Genomic DNA, 21,007 nt, shown 5'->3' with positions numbered 1-21,007 from the left:
GGACCTGGCCATCACGTTTTATTCAGATTCCTGGGTTTTTGGTAAGAATGTGCAGAGCTTTTGCTCAAGGGCACAGGCTGTGCCTGCATCAGAGTCCATGGTGCAGGGTAGCCCCGGGGCCCTGGCACACTGTGTGATCATGCTGGGATGTGGTGATGCTTCAAACAGTCAGAGCCTCCATGCCTGCCCAGCTCCATGGAAGGCACCTCTGCCTGTAGAAACCAGGACACGAGACTTCTGCCTGTAGAAACCAGGACACGAGACTTCCAGAAGCTAACGGGTGAGATATCGTCTCTGTGCAGTTCTAATCCCCGCCTTCCCCGGTACGGATGAATCTGAAACCAGCAGCTACAAAGGGCATCCGACTCTCCCCTCGGGTCTCTGACATTCATCATGGGGCGGGTGTGAGTTTTCCAATGAGAAATCTTTCTCTGCATCCTGTAGGAAATTTCTCAAGTTGATGCGCCTCAATGTTTGCTAACATGTGAGACATGCCAATAAAAGTCAGGGTCAGCTATACCTTGTGACTGGGCGTGTTCACAGGAAACATTTCCTTACTGATGCAGATTTGCTTAATGGTTTTTGTTTGCCTGATACCTGAGGAATGGACTGCCTAAGTGCAAAGTATTTCAACCGCCACGCCTAAGGAAAAGCTCTTCATTAAAATCACCAGCAAGACAGACACCCGTGGAAGAGGAAGGCCGCGGCCATCCCTTCCCTCTGTCGGCGTCAGCTCCACGCCGGGGACTTTACCCTCCACACAAGGAACTCCATGTGTCTGCCTGACAGGTTTGTCGAGAGAGTTTCACCAGAGAGAACTTCCACAGAATCAGCTATTGGACAGGAAGGGGCATTCTTCACGTGAGACAAGCACAGCGTGACCAGAGCGGAAGCAGGCACCATTTCCCAGCTCGGTCTGTCCTGAGGTCGGATGCTTCGTTTGCTCTGCGGGCTTGCTGACGTTTAATTTCTCCTGCACACGCTCCCACGCAAGATAGCCAGATTGTGGGTGAGCGAAAACCCCTGCATACCCAGGATTTGCTGGAGACGGGGGAGATCCGGCTGTCAGGAGAGCACGGAACAGAGAAATGAGCGGCTCCCCTGTGGGAACGCGCGTGCCATGTGTCCTGCGACAAAGGAGTCCGGGATAACCATGGGGATACACGGGCACCTTAGATGATGCGCATTTGTCCCTGTGGGGCCAAACACTCTCTCTGGAAACCCATCCAGCAAAACAGGGCTGCTTGAGGGAGCGGAGAAGTAGTGCTGGGAGACCCTGAGGGGCTGGGGAGGGAGCAGCCATGACCTGGGGACTGTGTCCCAAGCCAGGCTCTCTGGCAGCCTTCACTTCCTGTCCTTCTTGAGTTCAAGTTCAGAAGCGCCTGCTACGTGCTGAGCCGACAGTGCAGCAGCGAGTGGCACACATCTCTGTCGTCAGAGCCCTTGGGGTCATGGGGAGGGCAGACTCCATGCAGAAGTGCAGCAGTCTGGGGAGGCAGCCCGGGGAAGGCGTGGGTCATCAGCGTTTGGGGCAGGACCCTGGGCACCAGTGAAGCCTTCCTCTCGGATGCCCTAACTCAAGAGGGCACTCGAACACTCCACTAGTATTTGAGTATTGGCTGGAAGCATTTAGAGTAACACACAAAATTCTGTGCTGAAGCACATGTGGACAGAGCAGCTTTGAGTAAAGGCAGGGCTGGAGTTTCTGTCTTTCCCGCTGCCTCAGGCTCTAATAGGGCAGGCACCACACCGGACCGGGAGGAAGTCAGGGCACGCTGGGTTCCCACACGGTGGTCACAACTCCATGGGGACGAGGGAGGGAAAGGACGCCAAGCGTGAGGCGGCTGAGTCGCGGGGGTGCGGCCTGTGTGCCATCCTGACAAGCCACGCGGCAAATCCAGGACAGCGTCCTGGCTGGGTGGCGGGGAAGAATGGCGAGGGAAGCCGAGGGCTGGGCATCAGTGTCAGCGCTCGCTCCTGTGGGGCAGCTCTGGATCTGTGGAGCTGTCGCTTCAGCACCGGGGTAGTGAGGGGCTCCAGGCAGAGGCAGGGGAGTGAAATCTCACGGCGATGTCTTCAGGACCAGGCTGAGGAATCAGGGGGATCCGGGGAGTGAGGGAGCAGCCAAGCTAACTCCAGACTGCTGTTTTAGGCATGAAAGGTGCATGCTGATGGCAGCCGCTGAAGGCGAGGCCTGGCGGGGGCTGCCCCTTGCTAAGGAATCGACCATGGTTGTGCAGGGTCAGTGCTGGGTCAGTCCCATGCTCTCAGTGATGGGCAGGGTTGGGAAGAAAGGGTGCCATGTCTTCGAGGCCCTTGTGTTCTAGGGACAAATGTGACAGAGACAAAGGTGCCCTTCCCATGACGCCCAGAGACCCTGAACCCCCACCGGTCACCCTGCTGCAAGGCTGTGAGCAGCGGAGCAAGGGTCCGCCTTGTCAAATGGAGAGTGGAGAGTGCCCTCCCCACAGGGCAGGCGGATTCTCCGGGCAGTGGCTGCTCTGACTCCCGCGTGAAGACCACACTAGAGCTGTAAGTCACAGACCTGTCAGTCTGAGTGTTGGTTCTGGAAGCGAGATTTTCCCAGAACTGCAAGCTCAGAATCAAGAAGCAGCTGCATCCCTCCATCCCATGCATTCACACACCGGAGTCCTGCTTCAACGACAATTTCAGCATGGAACCTGCACCAGACCACCTTGCCACATGCAGTGGGAGAAAATGCATACCAGGGCCCTGTGAACCTACACCATGAATACACTACGTCACCTATAGTACTGACTGATGTCCTAGTACTACACCTGCACCAGGGACTGCTCTCCTAGTACTACACCTGCACCAGTGATGCTCTCCTAGTACTACACCTGCACCAGGGACTGCTGTCCTAGTACTACACCTGCACCAGGGACTGCTGTCCTAGTACTACACCTGTACCAGGGACTGCTGTCCTAGTACTACACCTGTACCAGGGACTGCTCTCCTAGTACTACACCTGTACCAGGGACTGCTGTCCTAGTACTACACCTGTACCAGGGACTGCTGTCCTAGTACTACACCTGCACCAGGGACTGCTCTCCTAGTACTACACCTGTACCAGGGACTGCTGTCCTAGTACTACACCTGTACCAGGGACTGCTGTCCTAGTACTACACCTGTACCAGGGACTGCTGTCCTAGTACTACACCTGCACCAGGGACTGCTGTCCTAGTACTACACCTGTACCAGGGACTGCTGTCCTACTACTACACCTGCACCAGGGACTGCTGTCCTACTACTACACCTGCACCAGGGACTGCTGTCCTAGTACTACACCTGCACCAGGGACTGCTCTCCTAGTACTACACCTGTACCAGGGACTGCTCTCCTAGTACTACACCTGCACCAGGGACTGCTCTCCTAGTACTACACCTGCACCAGGGACTGCTCTCCTAGTACTACACCTGCACCAGGGACTACTCTCCTAGTACTCTACCTGTAGTACTGACTGCTGTCCTAGTACTACACCTGTACCAGGGACTGCTGTCCTACTACTACACCTGCACCAGGGACTGCTCTCCTAGTACTACACCTGCACCAGGGACTACTCTCCTAGTACTACACCTGCACCAGGGACTGCTGTCCTAGTACTACACCTGCACCAGGGACTGCTGTCCTAGTACTACACCTGCACCAGGGACTGCTGTCCTACTACTACACCTGCACCAGGGACTGCTGTCCTACTACTACACCTGCACCAGGGACTGCTGTCCTAGTACTACACCTGCACCAGGGACTGCTCTCCTAGTACTACACCTGTACCAGGGACTGCTGTCCTAGTACTACACCTGTACCAGGGACTGCTGTCCTAGTACTACACCTGTACCAGGGACTGCTGTCCTAGTACTACACCTGCACCAGGGACTGCTCTCCTAGTACTACACCTGCACCAGGGACTGCTGTCCTACTACTACACCTGCACCAGGGACTGCTGTCCTACTACTACACCTGCACCAGGGACTGCTGTCCTAGTACTACACCTGCACCAGGGACTGCTCTCCTAGTACTACACCTGTACCAGGGACTGCTCTCCTAGTACTACACCTGTACCAGGGACTGCTGTCCTACTACTACACCTGCACCAGGGACTGCTCTTCTAGTACTACACCTGCACCAGGGACTACTCTCCTAGTACTCTACCTGTAGTACTGACTGCTGTCCTAGTACTACACCTGTACCAGGGACTGCTGTCCTACTACTACACCTGCACCAGGGACTGCTGTCCTAGTACTACACCTGCACCAGGGACTGCTGTCCTAGTACTACACCTGCACCAGGGACTGCTGTCCTAGTACTACACCTGCACCAGGGACTGCTGTCCTACTACTACACCTGCACCAGGGACTGCTGTCCTAGTACTACACCTGCACCAGGGACTGCTCTCCTAGTACTACACCTGTACCAGGGACTGCTGTCCTACTACAATACCTGCACCAGGGACTGCTGTCCTAGTACTACACCTGTACCAGGGACTGATGTCCTAGTACTACACCTGCACCAGGGACTGCTCTCCTAGTACTACACCTGCACCAGGGACTGCTCTCCTAGTACTACACCTGCACCAGGGACTGCTGTCCTAGTACTACACCTGCACCAGGGACTGCTCTCCTAGTACTACACCTGCACCAGGGACTGCTGTCCTAGTACTACACCTGCACCAGGGACTGCTGTCCTAGTACTACACCTGTACCAGGGACTGCTCTCCTAGTACTACACCTGCACCAGGGACTGCTGTCCTAGTACTACACCTGCACCAGGGACTGCTGTCCTAGTGCTACACCTGTACCAAGGACTGCTGTCCTAGTACTACACCTGTACCAGGGACTGCTCTCCTAGTACTACACCTGCACCAGGGACTGCTCTCCTAGTACTACACCTGTACCAGGGACTGCTGCCCTAGTACTACACCTGCACCAGGGACTGCTCTCCTAGTAATACACCTGTACCAGGGACTGCTGTCCTAGTACTACACCTGCACCAGGGACTGCTCTCCTAGTACTACACCTGCACCATTGACTGCTGTCCTAGTACTACACCTGTACCAGGGACTGCTCTCCTAGTACTACACCTGCACCAGCGACTGCTGTCCTAGTACTACACCTGTACCAGGGACTGCTCTCCTAGTACTACACCTGCACCAGGGACTGCTGTCCTAGTACTACACCTGTACCAGGGACTGCTGTCCTACTACTACACCTGTACCAGGGACTGCTCTCCTAGTACTACACCTGCACCAGGGACTGCTCTCCTAGTACTACACCTGTACCAGGGACTGCTGTCCTAGTACTACACCTGCACCAGGGACTGCTGTCCTAGTACTACACCTGCACCAGGGACTGCTGTCCTAGTACTACACCTGCACCAGGGACTGCTGTCCTAGTACTACACCTGCACCAGGGACTGCTGTCCTAGTACTACACCTGCACCAGGGACTGCTCTCCTAGTACTACACCTGCACCAGGGACTGCTCTCCTAGTACTACACCTGCACCATTGACTGCTGTCCTAGTACTACACCTGTACCAGGGACTGCTCTCCTAGTACTACACCTGCACCAGGGACTGCTCTCCTAGTACTACACCTGTACCAGGGACTGCTCTCCTAGTACTACACCTGCACCAGGGACTGCTCTCCTAGTACTACACCTGTACCAGGGACTGCTGTCCTAGTACTACACCTGTACCAGGGACTGCTCTCCTAGTACTACACCTGCACCAGGGACTGCTGTCCTAGTACTACACCTGCACCAGGGACTGCTCTCCTAGTACTACACCTGCACCAGGGACTGCTCTCCTAGTACTACACCTGCACCAGGGACTGCTGTCCTAGTACTACACCTGCACCAGGGACTGCTCTCCTAGTACTACACCTGTACCAGGGACTGCTCTCCTAGTACTACACCTGTACCAGGGACTGCTGTCCTACTACTACACCTGTACCAGGGACTGCTCTCCTAGTACTACACCTGTACCAGGGACTGCTGTCCTAGTACTACACCTGCACCAGGGACTGCTGTCCTAGTACTACACCTGCACCAGGGACTGCTGTCCTAGTACTACACCTGCACCAGGGACTGCTGTCCTAGTACTACACCTGCACCAGGGACTGCTGTCCTAGTACTACACCTGCACCAGGGACTGCTGTCCTAGTACTACACCTGCACCAGGGACTGCTCTCCTAGTACTACACCTGTACCAGGGACTGCTGTCCTAGTACTACACCTGCACCAGGGACTGCTGTCCTAGTACTACACCTGCACCAGGGACTGCTCTCCTAGTACTACACCTGCACCAGGGACTGCTGTCCTAGTACTACACCTGCACCAGGGACTGCTGTCCTAGTACTACACCTGTACCAGGGACTGCTCTCCTAGTACTACACCTGCACCAGGGACTGCTGTCCTAGTACTACACCTGTACCAGGGACTGCTGTCCTAGTACTACACCTGCACCAGGGACTGCTGTCCTACTACTACACCTGCACCAGGGACTGCTCTCCTAGTACTACACCTGCACCAGGGACTGCTGTCCTAGTACTACACCTGTACCAGGGACTGCTGTCCTAGTGCTACACCTGCACCAGGGACTGCTCTCCTAGTACTACACCTGCACCAGGGACTGCTCTCCTACTACTACACCTGCACCAGGGACTGCTCTCCTAGTACTACACCTGCACCAGGGACTGCTGTCCTAGTACTACACCTGCAATACTACCTGCTGTACTATTGCTATGTTACAAGTGTTGTGAAAGCAAATCCTAAGTACATCCTTTGCAGCTACGGAGTGGAGCAAGCACCATTCTTTAGAGTTTGTGTGTAACCTGGTTTCAAAAGCCGTGTTCCTACCGATGCAGAGCGGTGAGGGGTAGTTCCAGCGACGGACAGTTCCCGGCATACAGGAAATGTGAGAGCGGCCCTGTTAAGAGATAGGAAATAAACCTCACATAACTGAGAATCGAGGGCTTGGGGATTCAGTGTCTGTGAGAGTATCTGTGCCTCCTTTTCTGTCTTGTCTTTTTTAAGTACAAATATAAAAATTAAAATACACAACCTATTTACAATGATTATTTTAATGTATCACAAAAATCCTTCATCACTATATATTTTCCACTTAAAACAGAATCTTGCAATGTCTCTTTAAATGGATGACATTTCTGCCAGGTTCCTTTGTTAATACTTGAAAGAGATTCACTGAATTGGGAAAAGTATGTCTTTATTCCTCATCATTACAATGTAAAGCTTTCGGTCTGAGAGACTTAAGTGCTTAGGTAAGACCAGGTTTTGCTGGGAAGAATCCAAGCCGGGCAGGTAAGGGTCTGTGTGTGGAGAGGTCCATGAGTGGCTGCCTGATGGGGGCTGCCGGATCACCCCTGGCCCAGGAAGAACTGGGGCCCATCCTGCTTGTAGGGCGGGAAGAGGAGCCCGAACCTCCCCTTCGTCACCCCACAGCCTCACTGGCTGTGAAAAGTACACTGTGGCAAGGAAATTAATCCTCATCACCCAGAATCTCTTTATCCTTTGAATATACGAAGCTTTCCACTTTCAAAAATATTTTAGTCTCTGTCTTGTGCCAATCAAACAGCAGAGGGTGAAACTCAGACCACTGATGCTAACGCCTCTCTTACAATTAAGGAGAGGCTAATCTCGGGACTCAGTGGTGCAGTCCATTTGTAATTTTTTCTCGTTATGACAAGGTAGCCTTCTCTCTTATTCTTATTCATCTCATAAGTCTCTATTTGCCACCTGCAATTGGCATGCAGGCGGCTGAAAAACAACCTTTAACTCATGTTAAGTAATCCCAGCAAAACTGGGAATGCATCAAAAAGAATTTGCACTAAAGAGGTTATCGACGGCAAACCGATTTCCTGAGCTTAGAAACATTTCATGGTCAATTCATCTGCCACAAAACTAATGCTGTCATACTTCTTGGCATTTTAAAATGCGGTTCCAGTGAGGAGAGACAGTGTTTATCTGTTAAGAAGACAGCTGGGCAAGGTTCTTGCTGCCAAAGTTCATATTCATTCATTAATCCATTAAATTTTCTTTAATAAACTTCTGTGTGAAGTATGGATAAACACAAAGGGCATTTATTGAAGACTGCCAATAAGATAGTCATTTGTGACCAATCTAAGCTACTGAGTTTTATATAAACATCTCAGATGCGTCAAATTTTGGAATGGATCAGAACCAAGACAGGTTCTGTGCACTTACTGACTAGTTTTTCCCCAAGTGGGCGTTTTCTTTTTCATCTGTCAAGAGAACACAAAAACTCGTCTGGAGAAGACGGAAATCATTATCAGGAATCACACAAATTCTCAGGTTACACGTGTGGCTCGTGTTGTCAGGGCACTGCCATGGATCCTCCCAGACAGGCGTGTGTAGAGATCTTCCCAGTACACCGAGCAAGCAACAGCTCCTCCCAGCAGTAACTCCAATTTAAGTACAGGCATGCTGTCTTTCCAGTGTGTCATAGAAGGGAGAGCTGTTAGCCTTTAAAAAGAGTCCTGAGTCCTGTGCTCAAGTGAGTGACAGAGCTGCTTGCAGGCTGGGGCTTGATGCCATCTGTAAGAAGAGAGCACCCGGCTTGCGTGTGAAGGGCAGAGCTTGGGAGCTGCCTGCTGGGCTGAGCAGCAGGGGGTCCACGGGTCTCCATCTCCAGGCAGGTCAGTAATTCCTTAGAAGAAATCCCTTCACCAAAAAATTCTTTCTGGTTTCTTCTCTGCAGAAAATAGTGCTTTTACAAGGGAGCGCTTGGGCCAGCACTGTGGCACAGTGGATTGGGCTGCCGCCTGCAGCCCCAGCATCCTATGTAGGGGCCACCAGTTCAGACCCAGGCTGCTTCACTCCCAGGATCCAGTCTCCACTAACGCTCCTAGGAAGGCAGAAGAGTGCTTTGGCCCATGTCGTCCATGTGGGAGACCCACATGGAGTTTCAGGGTTCTGGCTTGGGTCTGGCCCAGCCCTGGTGGTTGTGGGCATTTGGGTGAGTAAACAAGCTGATGGAAGACCTCTCTCTTTGCCTCTCCCTCTCTCTGTAAATCTGCCTTTCAAATAAATAAATAAATCTTCAAGAAAGAAGAATGCTACCAGAAACTGCAAAGTCGTATCATCGATAGGTAAAAGACGAACATCCATGATGAGAGATGTATTAAAGTGTGGGCATCGGGGGTAACAGAAAGCATGATGTTTGCATGCTGTCAGAATGGCACAGACAGGCACAGTGGCATGTCCGCATGGACTCATGGCTGGATGGCACCTTGACACGGGACGCATGATTCTCTGTCCTGTGGGCATTTTCAGGGGGAGCAGGAAATCCTTCTCTGAGAGAATCAACAAAGGACCTGAGTGTGCTGTGGCAGGGGGGCTGTGTAGTCAGGACCCCCACAAAGCTCCCCCAGCAGTGCCCACTGCAGAGAATCCACTTCTGTGGTGGTCCTTCAGAAGGGTCACGGGAAAACCATCCGTGGGTCTCAGCGATCTTGTGTTCTTGCACCAAAATGAACTTAGGCTCTACTTCCATTTTCCCAAGGACTTCTTCAAGTCCCTGCATGACGCCCATCCAAAGTCTCGCAAAGTCCAGGCAGTGAGCGCAGTGCCCACTGAGTCCCACACAGCGTGGGTGCACGCTTGCTTGCCGAAGGTGTCTTTACTATTGATATTTGTGTCTAAGAATAGCAGACAGTCTGTGTACTCAACGTGCTGGATACTTGGCAGATGTTTGCTCTAAGCTCAAGGCTCGCACTGGATGGCTGGTGGGGAGCAGCGTGAGACTGGGCACAGGAAGCACCTGGCATAGCAGTCAGGCGCACTTGGTGCTGGCGGCTGCTGCTGGGGCTACGTGCCTGAGCTCTAGGAGAGGTTCCCCCGGCACACATGCAGAAATCTCGCTCTACGCAATGGGGTCCCTCCCTGCTGCACTGGCACCATTCTTTTCTGATGCTCGCCCACGCTGTTGTATTGAAGTCATTTACAAAATGCAACGACAGAAATGCCCTTGAATAACGCTCACCTTCCACACTGTAATAAACGTGGAAACAATGCACTCTGTTACCTGAACTAATTGAATACCAGAGACATCAGCAGGCCTGACCATTACTCCTGGACGTGGGAAGAGAAATGCTTAGATTCTCAATTTTTATGGCTGCCAGAGAGTGTGATGCAAGAATTATGCTCAGTGATAGATAGAAATTACTGTGGGAGGGAGCTTACCTGTGGTTAGACCAGAAAATAAACAACAGAATATGACCAATGTTGTTCGGCATTAATTTACAAACGTTGATAATAAAATACAAAAATGTTGTTTTTAAAAGGTCCACGTAAGTGTTCTTGAAAATATTTAAGCCTGTAATTTGAGTGCCTCAATTCTCTGGCACAAAGTGGGCATCCAGTGCTGATCCACTGAAGTGAGTCAACAGAACATTTCAGACCAGGATGAGGCGCAGACCCCATCCGTGGGGTCAGGACAGGCTTTTGAAGACTTTGCCCTGTGCATAGCTATCCAGAGAGCACACATTCTAAAGCAAAACGCACGTGAAAAATGTTGCGCTCAGCTGTGACAGAGCTTTATCAGCGAGCAGCTACTTCTGAATGAGGACTGGGATTACTAGTGTGCATGGTCTGATGTGATTACCCCGATTCACCAACTGAGTGAGCAAAACCAGAGGAGCTCTCTGGGCCTGAGCCAGGACGGCCATGCTGAACGCGCATCGCACAAGAAGGCAGAGGTACCTGCAAGGTGTACCCGGGCTCGCACTGGAAGGAGAGCACGTCATTCACCATGTAGCGGTCGCCTATCTGGATGCCGTTGCTGGGCAGGGCGGGTTCCTGGCACGCGGCGAGACCCACAGCTGCAGGGAAGCAGAGGAGCAGGAGGCATTACACTGTAGCAACAATGTTCTCAGCTGAGTACCAGACAGGGATCTCGCCACTGCATTACACTGTAGCAACAATGTTCTCAGCGGAATACCAGACAGGGATCTCTCTACTGCATTACATTGTAGCAACAATGTTCTCAGCTGAGTACCAGACAGGGATCTCTCCACTGCATTACACTGTAGCAACAATGTTCTCAGCTGAGTACCAGACAGGGATCTCTCCACTGCATTACACTGTAGCAACAATGTTCTCAGCTGAGTACCAGACAGGGATCTCGCCACTGCATTACATTGTAGCAACAATGTTCTCAGCTGAGTACCAGACAGGGATCTCTCCACTGTATTACACTGTAGCAACAATGTTCTCAGCTGAGTACCAGACAGGGATCTCTCCACTGCATTACACTGTAGCAACAATGTTCTCAGCTGAGTACCAGACAGGGATCTCTCCACTGCATTACACTGTAGCAACAATGTTCTCAGCTGAGTACCAGACAGGGATCTCGCCACTGCATCACACTGTAGCAACAATGTTCTCAGCTGAGTACCAGACAGGGATCTCGCCACTGCATTACACTGTAGCAACAATGTTCTCAGCTGAGTACCAGACAGGGATCTCTCCACTGCATTACACTGTAGCAACAATGTTCTCAGCTGAGTACCAGACAGGGATCTCGCCACTGCATTACACTGTAGCAACAATGTTCTCAGCTGAGTACCAGACAGGGATCTCTCCACTGCATCACACTGTAGCAACAATGTTCTCATCTGAGTACCAGACAGGGATCTCGCCACTGCATTACACCATAGCAACAATGTTCTCAGCTGAGTACCAGACAGGGATCTCTCCACTGTTCTCCTCCTCCCAAGTAAACAGAGGCTCTACCCTCTTGTCATTCTGTCACAAATGGGCTAAGTAACACTACATCAGAGGAATGAGCTAATTCTCAAATATTAACTTACGTGTTCCCATCATGCAGTGACTCAAGGCTCTTGTCCAAATACCATCTGTTATGTTCACATTTAGTATAAAACACTGATTCCAAGAGATTCACAATTTACAGGTCTTAAAATTTTATTTCCCATTACATGCAAAATTCAATGATACTACTTTTGTGTGTGTGGTTTCTCACACTTGGCAGCCCTTATGAAACAAATCACAATGTGTTCTGAGTGTAACTTCCACGCAGAAAACATAATATGATGACAAAAATTTATATTCACTCTTTCTCTGTTGTCTTTCTCTGTCTCTTTGAAACACCACGGCAACAACAAATTCTCAAGAACAGTGTGTTCTTCAGTAAACAGGACCAAAGTTTGTGGTCTGTAAAGCTATAATCCCATGTTATCCTAGATGGAACATCTTTCAGTCAAGGGACCCATAGATTTTTTTTAAAAAGATATCAACAACATAGGAATTCATGGTAAGATGTTAGCTTACTTAACTCTACGTGTTACTTAATACTTATAACCATTGTATAAACCTTATTGTGAGCATGAACGAAATACACAGCTATGGGGCCTAGCAGAGTCACAAGTACTTCTAACTCTGGTGACAGGGCGAGAAGGTTCAGCCATGAGATGAGAAGTTTTGAGCACCCAGTTTACAACAATGTGAGGACAGCTGTGTTAATTAATCAGAAATGTATCTGCATTTGAAGTGGTGCTAATGGTTTGTTGATTGTCTCCAAGAAACAGGGAGATAGGCTTCTCCAGTGTAGACCAGCCCAAGTTTTTTAAGTTACCCTGGATTTAGGCTTTAGTTCTTCCCCTTGACACAGACATGGATGAGTTTATCAGATCAGTGAGTTGGAGGGGTGGGGGGGTTGGGGGGGGGGTGGGACTCCAGTTCATTCACCTGAACACCAGCAGGCCATGGGAAGAACAGGCCGCACCCATACTGTAGGATGCATTCTGCACGCCCTCCTCCCGGGGTGCAGCGCTGTGTGGACACTGTGGCCAGCACACACGCTCTGCCCCTTACACTCCATGCACAAGACATTCAAGTTCAGAAATAACACTGAGAATTTCAAGAATGCAACAGGAAGGAGGCCCAGTGTGAGCCCCTCAGAGCGCGCTCCTGCAGCAGGTGCCAGGTCTCCTCTGTGCAGTCTGCATGGGCAGCTCTCGGAGACCACACTGTGCTGCCTGTACCTGCTCAGCCCCGAGCCAGACGCACACAGCGGTGCCCAGTGGTGCAGAGCTCGTGCCAGCTATGAGACAGAGGCAAGGTGAAGACACCGTGCCTGCCACGCCGGCCAGGTTGCAGATGGGTCCAGCAGGGACCAGCCCCCTGAACTGTTGCTTTGGTGATCAGATCCCCTGATCCCCTGAGTCAGAGGTCAGCAAGGCCACAGCCCCGGGTGGGTCTGCCTCACTGTCTGCCAATCCTGACAGATGAAGCCAGGAGAGACCAGCGTCTCTGTCCCACGTGAGCGGGGCCCTGGCTTCTACAGTCCATGCGGCTGGCTGAATGATTCCAAGCCACGTGACACGTGGATGAGGTATGGGGTGGGCGGGCATGAGGTGTGTCAGGAAGTCTTCTAGGTTCAACCGGAGTTTTACTTGGTTATATTTTTATTTATATTTTTCATACACAAAATAGGATGTGCACTAAGCTGTACGATGTTTTCTTATCACAGATTTCCAAGCCATTTTGGGCGTTTATGTAAGATAAAACTGCTAAATCTGAAAATATGCAGTCACTTCTGCTTTGTTTTATTAGTGGAAGGCTAAAATTCCTCTTTCTAACTTCCGAATGTGGATTACAACTATATTTACATTTAATCCCTTTTCCTTTCTATGAGTTAGAAAGATCATCTGCCATACATTGCTTAGTTTTTTTTTTTTTTATTTCACTCTCAAAAATATACTTAAAAACTCTTAGTAGAAGAGTTTCAACTATAATGGGTAACACTGAAATTCTAATCTCTGCTGGTACTGCCCTGTCTTCATCGTGGGGTACTTCAGGTGTGTATACCAGACAGGAGAGAACAACACACACCGTACCATACAAATAGGAAAAATGCTTTGAATTTAAACATGGAATGTAACAAATACTTTGATATTGACTGTAATTTACTAAATTTCCTCCCTTTAAGCATAAGATATAATGCTTTTACCTACTTACTGTATTTTATTATAGATTGATATAGGTGCTGTGGTTATATATTATTTGTATTTTCTCTTTTCTTAAATTCTATGTCTAAATATAGACAATTCATCTGCTTAGAAAAAATAACTTGCATTTGTACCTCTCCTTTTTTTTTTTTTTTTTTTTTTTTTTGGACAGGCAGAGTTAGTGAGAGAGAGAGAGAGAGAGAAAGGTTTTCCTTTTTCTGTTGGTTCACCCCCCAAATGGCTGCTATGGCTGGCACGCTGCGCCGATCCAAAGCCAGGAGCCAGGTGCTTCCTCCTGGTCTCCCATGTGGTGCAGGGCCCAAGCACTTGGGCCATCCTCCACTGCACTCCTGGGCCACAGCAGAGAGCTGGCCTGGAAGAGGGGCAACCGGGACAGAATCCGGCGCCCCGACCGGGACTAGAACCTGGGGTGCCTGCGCCGCAGGTGGAGGATTAGCCTAGTGAGCCGCAGCACTGGCTATACCTCTCCTTATAGTAATAATAATATATAAGCATATTCAAAACCATCTTATTCAGGGTTTACTGTGGTCGAGGCCAGGGAACAAGACATGGGCGCCCTGCGCCTTGTGGGTCGGCTGTGCACAGGCAGCAACCCTGCGACCTGAGGACAGAGGCAGGGCAGACTCCCAGGACTGCGAGTTTGGACAGTGCTGGGTTACACAGACAAACCGGAAATGAGGGGACTCAGCCAATCCTCGCTCACATCATTCTCTTACAAAGCCTCAACAGAGAAAGTCTGCTGAGACGTCTCCCTTCTGTTAGAAGAGCCATGCCTGAGCCCAGTGGGACCGCTTCTTACTCTCTTAAGCCAGGAGTGGCAGCGCCACGTGAGCGATGGGCCAAACTGCAGAACCAGCCATTTACTTGTAAATGGCTGGTTCTGCAGTTTGGCCCCACGCAAGTGTGGACAGCTAACAAGACAGAGTCGCACCCACACAAAAAGAACGGCTCCAGAGGCTGACGACCACGCTGAAAGAAAACGCTAAATGAGTTTTTCAGCAGAGGCCCTTGAAGCAGAAAACCCTCATACCAGTAGCAAACGTGTGACAGAAAAGCTTCTGGTTCCATCACACCACAGCATGCTTACGTTTTACACTTTATGCCATAAGTGATAACACAGCACACACACTAACCTAGGGGCTCCACAAACCACAAAGGGGTCCTGATTGGATGTGCAGGGGGCCCTGTGGCATCTAAAGGGTTAAAGCTACTGCCAAAGAGGAAAAACAAAACAAAACAAAACTAGGTGTCCTGGTGTCTTGGTGTCTAACCCACCATGGTATAATGCTATCCACAGATATATTTTCTGCTTATTTCCAATGTTAAAATCTGAATATATTACTGGTATGTAAAATTACAACTAAACTTAGAATGTTGCAAAAAAAAAAAAAGCAGTTTTTAAGTCCCGTGAATCCAATCTATGAAAGCAAAGAATATAAAACAAAGCCATTAGAAGGACGATTGTTCCAGGGTGGGTGCCATCGGATCCCTCCTCCGAGTGCCTGGGCTGGAGTCGCCCCTGCACTTCCAGCCTGGTTTCCTGACTGCACATGGGAGACAGCAGGTGAGGACTGCTCCCTGCTGCTCACACGGGAGACCCAGAAAGCGTACTGGCTCCTGGCTTTGGTCTGGCCCAGCCCAGCTGGTGCAGGCATTTCTGGAGTGAACAGGTGGATGGAAGATCTCCCTCTCCCTCTCTGTCATTTTGCATTTATACAGTGTGTCCTAATTTGACCAGACATTTACAGTTCAAATCTTTTTGCCTACTGCACATCATCAAATGTGAAAGTTATCAATGAGGCAGAATACAGTACTGAGAACCATCAGGTCTCGGGTATTCACTGCAGCCATTAATCTAAACCCATTAGGCAAAATGCAGAGAGGAGTTCACTCAACTCTTACAAATGAAACTGGCTTCAAAACACATACAAATCATGTACGTTTTACCAAATACTTGGAACATGAAAAATGGGACCTTCGTAGGAATCATGAAACTGAAACAACCTTGGCGAGTGCCCTCCTGTCGGCACTGCCCTCACTTCATCTGGCAGAGTGGCTGGTTCTCCAGCCTCACAACTTACAGGTCATACATGTCCTACCTGCAGAGCCCGCGGCAACAGGAGATGGAGAGCACAGAGTGAGGACCACAGACCCCAGTGCAGCGAGCAGTACAGGCGGGTTTCAGCAGGGGGAACAGTCAGTAATGCATCCAGATGCATACCCACACACATGCAACAAAATATACATGTATACCTACATACACACAAATGTATACCTACACACACCCTCATGTATACATACCTACACAAATGTGTCCCTACATATACACACATGTATACCCACACATACACGTATATACCCACAAATGTATAACTACATATACACCAATGTGTACCTACATACACACATGTATACCCACATACATATATATACACATGTATACACACAAATGTATGCCTACACACACATGTATACCCAGGTACACACTTAAATGTACACCTAAATATGCACATATATGCACAATGTATACCAACATACACACACATACAAATGCATGCCCACGTACACACACATATACACAAAAATGTACATACACATTTGCAAATGTATACCCACATATACAAATATGTATTCACATACACAGACACATATAAATGTATGCCCAGATACACATATACACACAAAAAATATACACACACATACAAATGTATATGCACATATACAAATGTATACCCACATACACAGACACAAATGTACACCCATATACACACACATACAAATGAATACCTATACACACACCCCTATGCAAATGTATATCAAATGTATACCCACATGTATACACATACACACATATAAATGTATACTCACATACACACATATAAATGTAAACCCACATACAGATGTGCAAATATATACTCACACACCCACGTAAACATACAAATATACACACACAAATATGAATTTATACCCACATAGTCACATACTTACACATTTACGCATCCACAAATGTATATCCACACATATACACATGTAGATGTTTCACACACATGCACAGATGTCTACCTACATACATATTAACACATGCAAATGTATGCAAATGCATACACAAAGATATATGCATACTCATATACACACATACACACATATACACAGCTGCAGACCACCCACATACACACATCCATAGTCACATACAAATGTATGCTGCCCACACATGCAAGTGTATACCCACATACATTCACATACACAGATCTATAATCCCCCTAGATACGTCCCATAGAGAAATGTGTACCCACACATACACAAATGTATACCCACCTGCACAACATATACACAAATGTATACCTGCACATATACATACACATACATATCAATAATTGACTAGTCTGGCATTACACAAGAAGACCTTTCTTCAATTTGAAAGAAAAAAATGTGGTGAACCACATTCATTACTGTAACTAATTAAAATACCATTTTGATGTACAAGCAGGAAGATAAAAGTTCATCATATATATGTACATATTCATAATACATATATGGTTCACCCTAAAGCAGAGGTGTTACTGATTATCTCTATAGAATCATTAAGCAAGAATTGCATTAAAGTTCAGACTGTGGGCTAGAAACATGTGACGAGAGACGTCCTAGTGTCACTGAGCGGACCCAGTGAGGCTGAAACACCAAGTGCTTTCATCACAGACGTGGACCTGCACTCAGACTGCCACACACGTTCCCTACCGAGCCAGTAAATCTTCATCACAGCAAAGATCACCCACCGGGGGAACTCTGCTGATGGCAGCCTAAGAATAGGAAAGGGAGAAGCTAGCGTTTCTTTTTTTTTTCATTTTCCTTGAAGTTTGGAGCTAACATGATGTTATCTTATCTGTAAACTGTTGGCAGGTCCATCACATACAATAAATACTATTTCTCTTCAAAATGCCGGTGTTTCCAGTGTGAGGGGGGAGGTGGTAAGTGCATTTGGGGGTTGCTGACAATTGTATCTCTCCCTCTGCCCCTCCCACCCAGATTCACAAAGTATATTAGCATGTTAAAGGCACAGAGGAGCCTGCAGTGATGCATTGTTTTCAACTTTATCCATTTTCAGGTTCTGAAAATCTAAGTTTTCACAGGACCATCTGGGTCTGTGCCCCTCCCATTAGTAACAGGGAAGGGCTCTCTGTAGAATCCTAGAGAGGCACTACGTCAGCCGGGCACCCTCCCCCAGGGAGGGATGAGTTTATCCTCGGTGACAAAACCAGGAAGTGGCACAGCCTGCCCACATGCCCAGACACCACAAGCCTCAGCAACTTACAAGTCTGGATGTCCCACACAGACCTGTCAGTACCCATCGCGTTTTATATTAATGACAACTCTCGTCTTCTTAATCAAACGAAGCAAATACAAAATATTCAGATTTGGTTGAGTGTTTAATATTCAACAGGTGAAATGATCATGTGAAACTAACAACTAAATCAAAGAAATGTATTGGGATAGAATTTTGGTAACATGTATCCATAATTGTGCAAATTTTCCTTGCTTAACGTTTGGTAGCTGGATTTAGCAAGCTGTTGCATGGGCCCCATCTGGGCCTGCTTGTTACAGCTCTCACTTGGGCCACAAAGCTGAGCGTATTTGCCCTCATTTGCTGACTCATGACTTACAGGATGCTATTCTATTCTCTAAGTATAATACTGAACACTTTTCTACAAGTACTGGGTCGTTATGAGCACAGGTGTTACTCTAGGGAGATGAGGAAAGAGTAGAGACTAATATGGACAACCTTAGATGTTAAAGTATCCACATTGTCAGAAGTCTATGCAAAGGAAGCATATACATTCATGTCAATCAAAGTGTGAAGCCAGGTGGGACATCAGACTTGATATTATTTCAAAAATCAACTCCAACCACATCTTCCAAATAGTACAAGCGTGCACATTCAGGTCAAACATCTTTGTTAATCAATTAAGAAACTGTTAGCACAATAATGATGCCAAATGTGTCTTTTTTAAAATCCTGTGTCCTGGACCCGACTCTGGGTTAGGTCGCTGCCTGTGATGCTGCGTCTGACACTGGAGCATCAGGTGAGTGCCAGCTGCTCAGCTTTCAATCCAGCTGCCTGCCCACGCACCTGGGAAGGCAGCAGAGGACGGCCCAGTGCCTGAGCCCCGGTCACTCACGTAGGAGACTGGAATGGAGTTCCTGGTTCCTGGTTTTCTCCTGGCACAGCCTTGGCTGTTGTGGCCATTTGGGAAGTGAACCAGAAGACAGAAGATTTCTCTCTCTCTCTCTCTCTCTCCCCCTCTCTTTCTCTCTCTCCCTCTCTCTCTCTCTCTCTCTCTCTGTGTGTCTGTCTTTCTCTTTCTGTTGCTCTGCTGTTCAAATAAATAAGTGTAAAAATATTTCTCTGTTCTTTGAATAATATCAAGTAATGTATCAACCTTTCAACATTTTAAGAAACGTCTGTCATGTCTAGGAGTGCCATCAGAGACACGGCAGAACAGGGAGCCCTAAACACTGTCTCCAGAAGACAGCACCACAACAAAAACCCATAAACCAAGTGCCTTGGGAGAGCTCCCTGAAGTGGGTGAGAAGCTCCTGCCGCACACTAAGCAGGAAGCCACTGGCCCCCTCCTCCACTGTGCTGTGGCACCCACTGCTACATCCCCCTCTGGCACAGCAGGGCCATGCTGGAGGACAGGCACACTTCTCCACTTCTCCATCGGGGAGACAAGAGAAGAGTGGAGCATACATCTAATGTTCTGACTCTGGTGGGGTGGGGCTGCCCGAGGGACTAGTTTGTAACCCAGTCTGGATCTAAATGCTGATGGTAAAAGGTCAGCAGACACCAGGAATAAAAACCATGAACAATTGTGGTCAAGCAGCAGATCTTCAGTATCGCACAGAGACACAAACAGGAGCCCTGCACAGAAACTGGTGACTATGTGCAAGCACAGGGGGAGGCCCACCCAGAAAGGGCGTCAGAAGTCCCAGGATCTCCAGTAGGATGACTAGTTGTGATATTCTCCATATAAACCCACAGCGCGAGGTCTGGAAGCAGTGCCAATTTCCCAACCACTATAGACAAACATGGCCAGATCAAAGAACCGCCTAGACATCTCGTAACTGACTCTAAAAAATAGATACACACATTACGAAAGAATTGAAGCACGTTCGTAAAGGTGATTGACAAGTGACAGAAGAGCACAAAGAGAACAATGCCACTCCACCAAGAAGCGAATGCGGGAACAAAACGAGAAAGTCAACAAGAAACTACAGAGCATCAAACAAGATCAGCTTCTGAAGAACACCGTGGCTGTGCTGGGAAGCACTGACCGGGTAGAAGAAAGAATCGGGACTTCAGGAGAGGAATTTCACAATTACTGTGGTAGGGAAAAGACAAAGAAAAGCGAAGAGTCCCTAAGAGATTTATGGGACTCGACAAAGCAGAGCAGTCTTTGTTTTATGGAGTTTCCGCAATGGGAATAGGGAGAAGGGACAGACAGCTGTGTGGAGTATCAGCCGAGGGGCTCCCAAGTAGAAGAAAAGTGGAAATACACATTTAAGAAACTAACGCACTCAAGCTAGGATACACCTGAAGGGAGCGACATGGAGACCCATCACAATGAAACTGTCCAGGAGACCATCGTGATGGAACTGTCCAAAGTCCCAGCAAACGAGGGCTCCGGGAAGCAACTAGAGCAGAGCAAACCGTCACACACGAGGCAGCTCCTGCCAGTTTCCTAGGAGAGACCTGGAGGCCGCGAGTCCACGGGAGGATGTGTTGCAAGTGCTGAAAGGGAAGGAAAACCGCGCTAACCAAGATCACTACATCCAGCCAAACGCACGGGAAATGCAGCTTTCTCAGATAATCCAAAGCTGAGGGAGCTGTGGTCCCGAGAAACGACAGACAGTCCCTCAGACTGAGGAGAAAAGATAAATCATGAAAGTAGAAATACAAAGTCAAA

At 48.8% G+C, this 21,007-nt stretch overlaps 1 protein-coding gene across 2 annotated transcripts in view; it reads right to left on the bottom strand.

The window, feature by feature from the left end:
* The window catches only part of CSMD1 (CUB and Sushi multiple domains 1), a 2,062,046-nt gene that overhangs the window by 176,870 nt on the left and 1,864,169 nt on the right, over positions 1-21,007 (bottom strand). For both annotated transcript variants that reach the window (XM_070047233.2, XM_070047234.2), the window contains exons 38-39: positions 10,759-10,877; positions 6,877-6,946 (exon numbers count right to left, since the gene is read on the bottom strand). In XM_070047233.2, the coding sequence (XP_069903334.2) occupies positions 6,877-6,946; positions 10,759-10,877 (189 nt within the window). The remainder of the gene's footprint in view (positions 1-6,876; positions 6,947-10,758; positions 10,878-21,007) is intronic.

The sequence above is a fragment of the Oryctolagus cuniculus genome, chromosome 8, assembly GCF_051225735.1.
Source record: "Oryctolagus cuniculus isolate XC-2025 breed Fujian yellow rabbit chromosome 8, ASM5122573v1, whole genome shotgun sequence".
In the NCBI taxonomy this organism is placed as follows: Eukaryota; Metazoa; Chordata; class Mammalia; order Lagomorpha; family Leporidae; genus Oryctolagus; species Oryctolagus cuniculus.
This window is presented reverse-complemented; position numbering and strand designations above follow the sequence as displayed.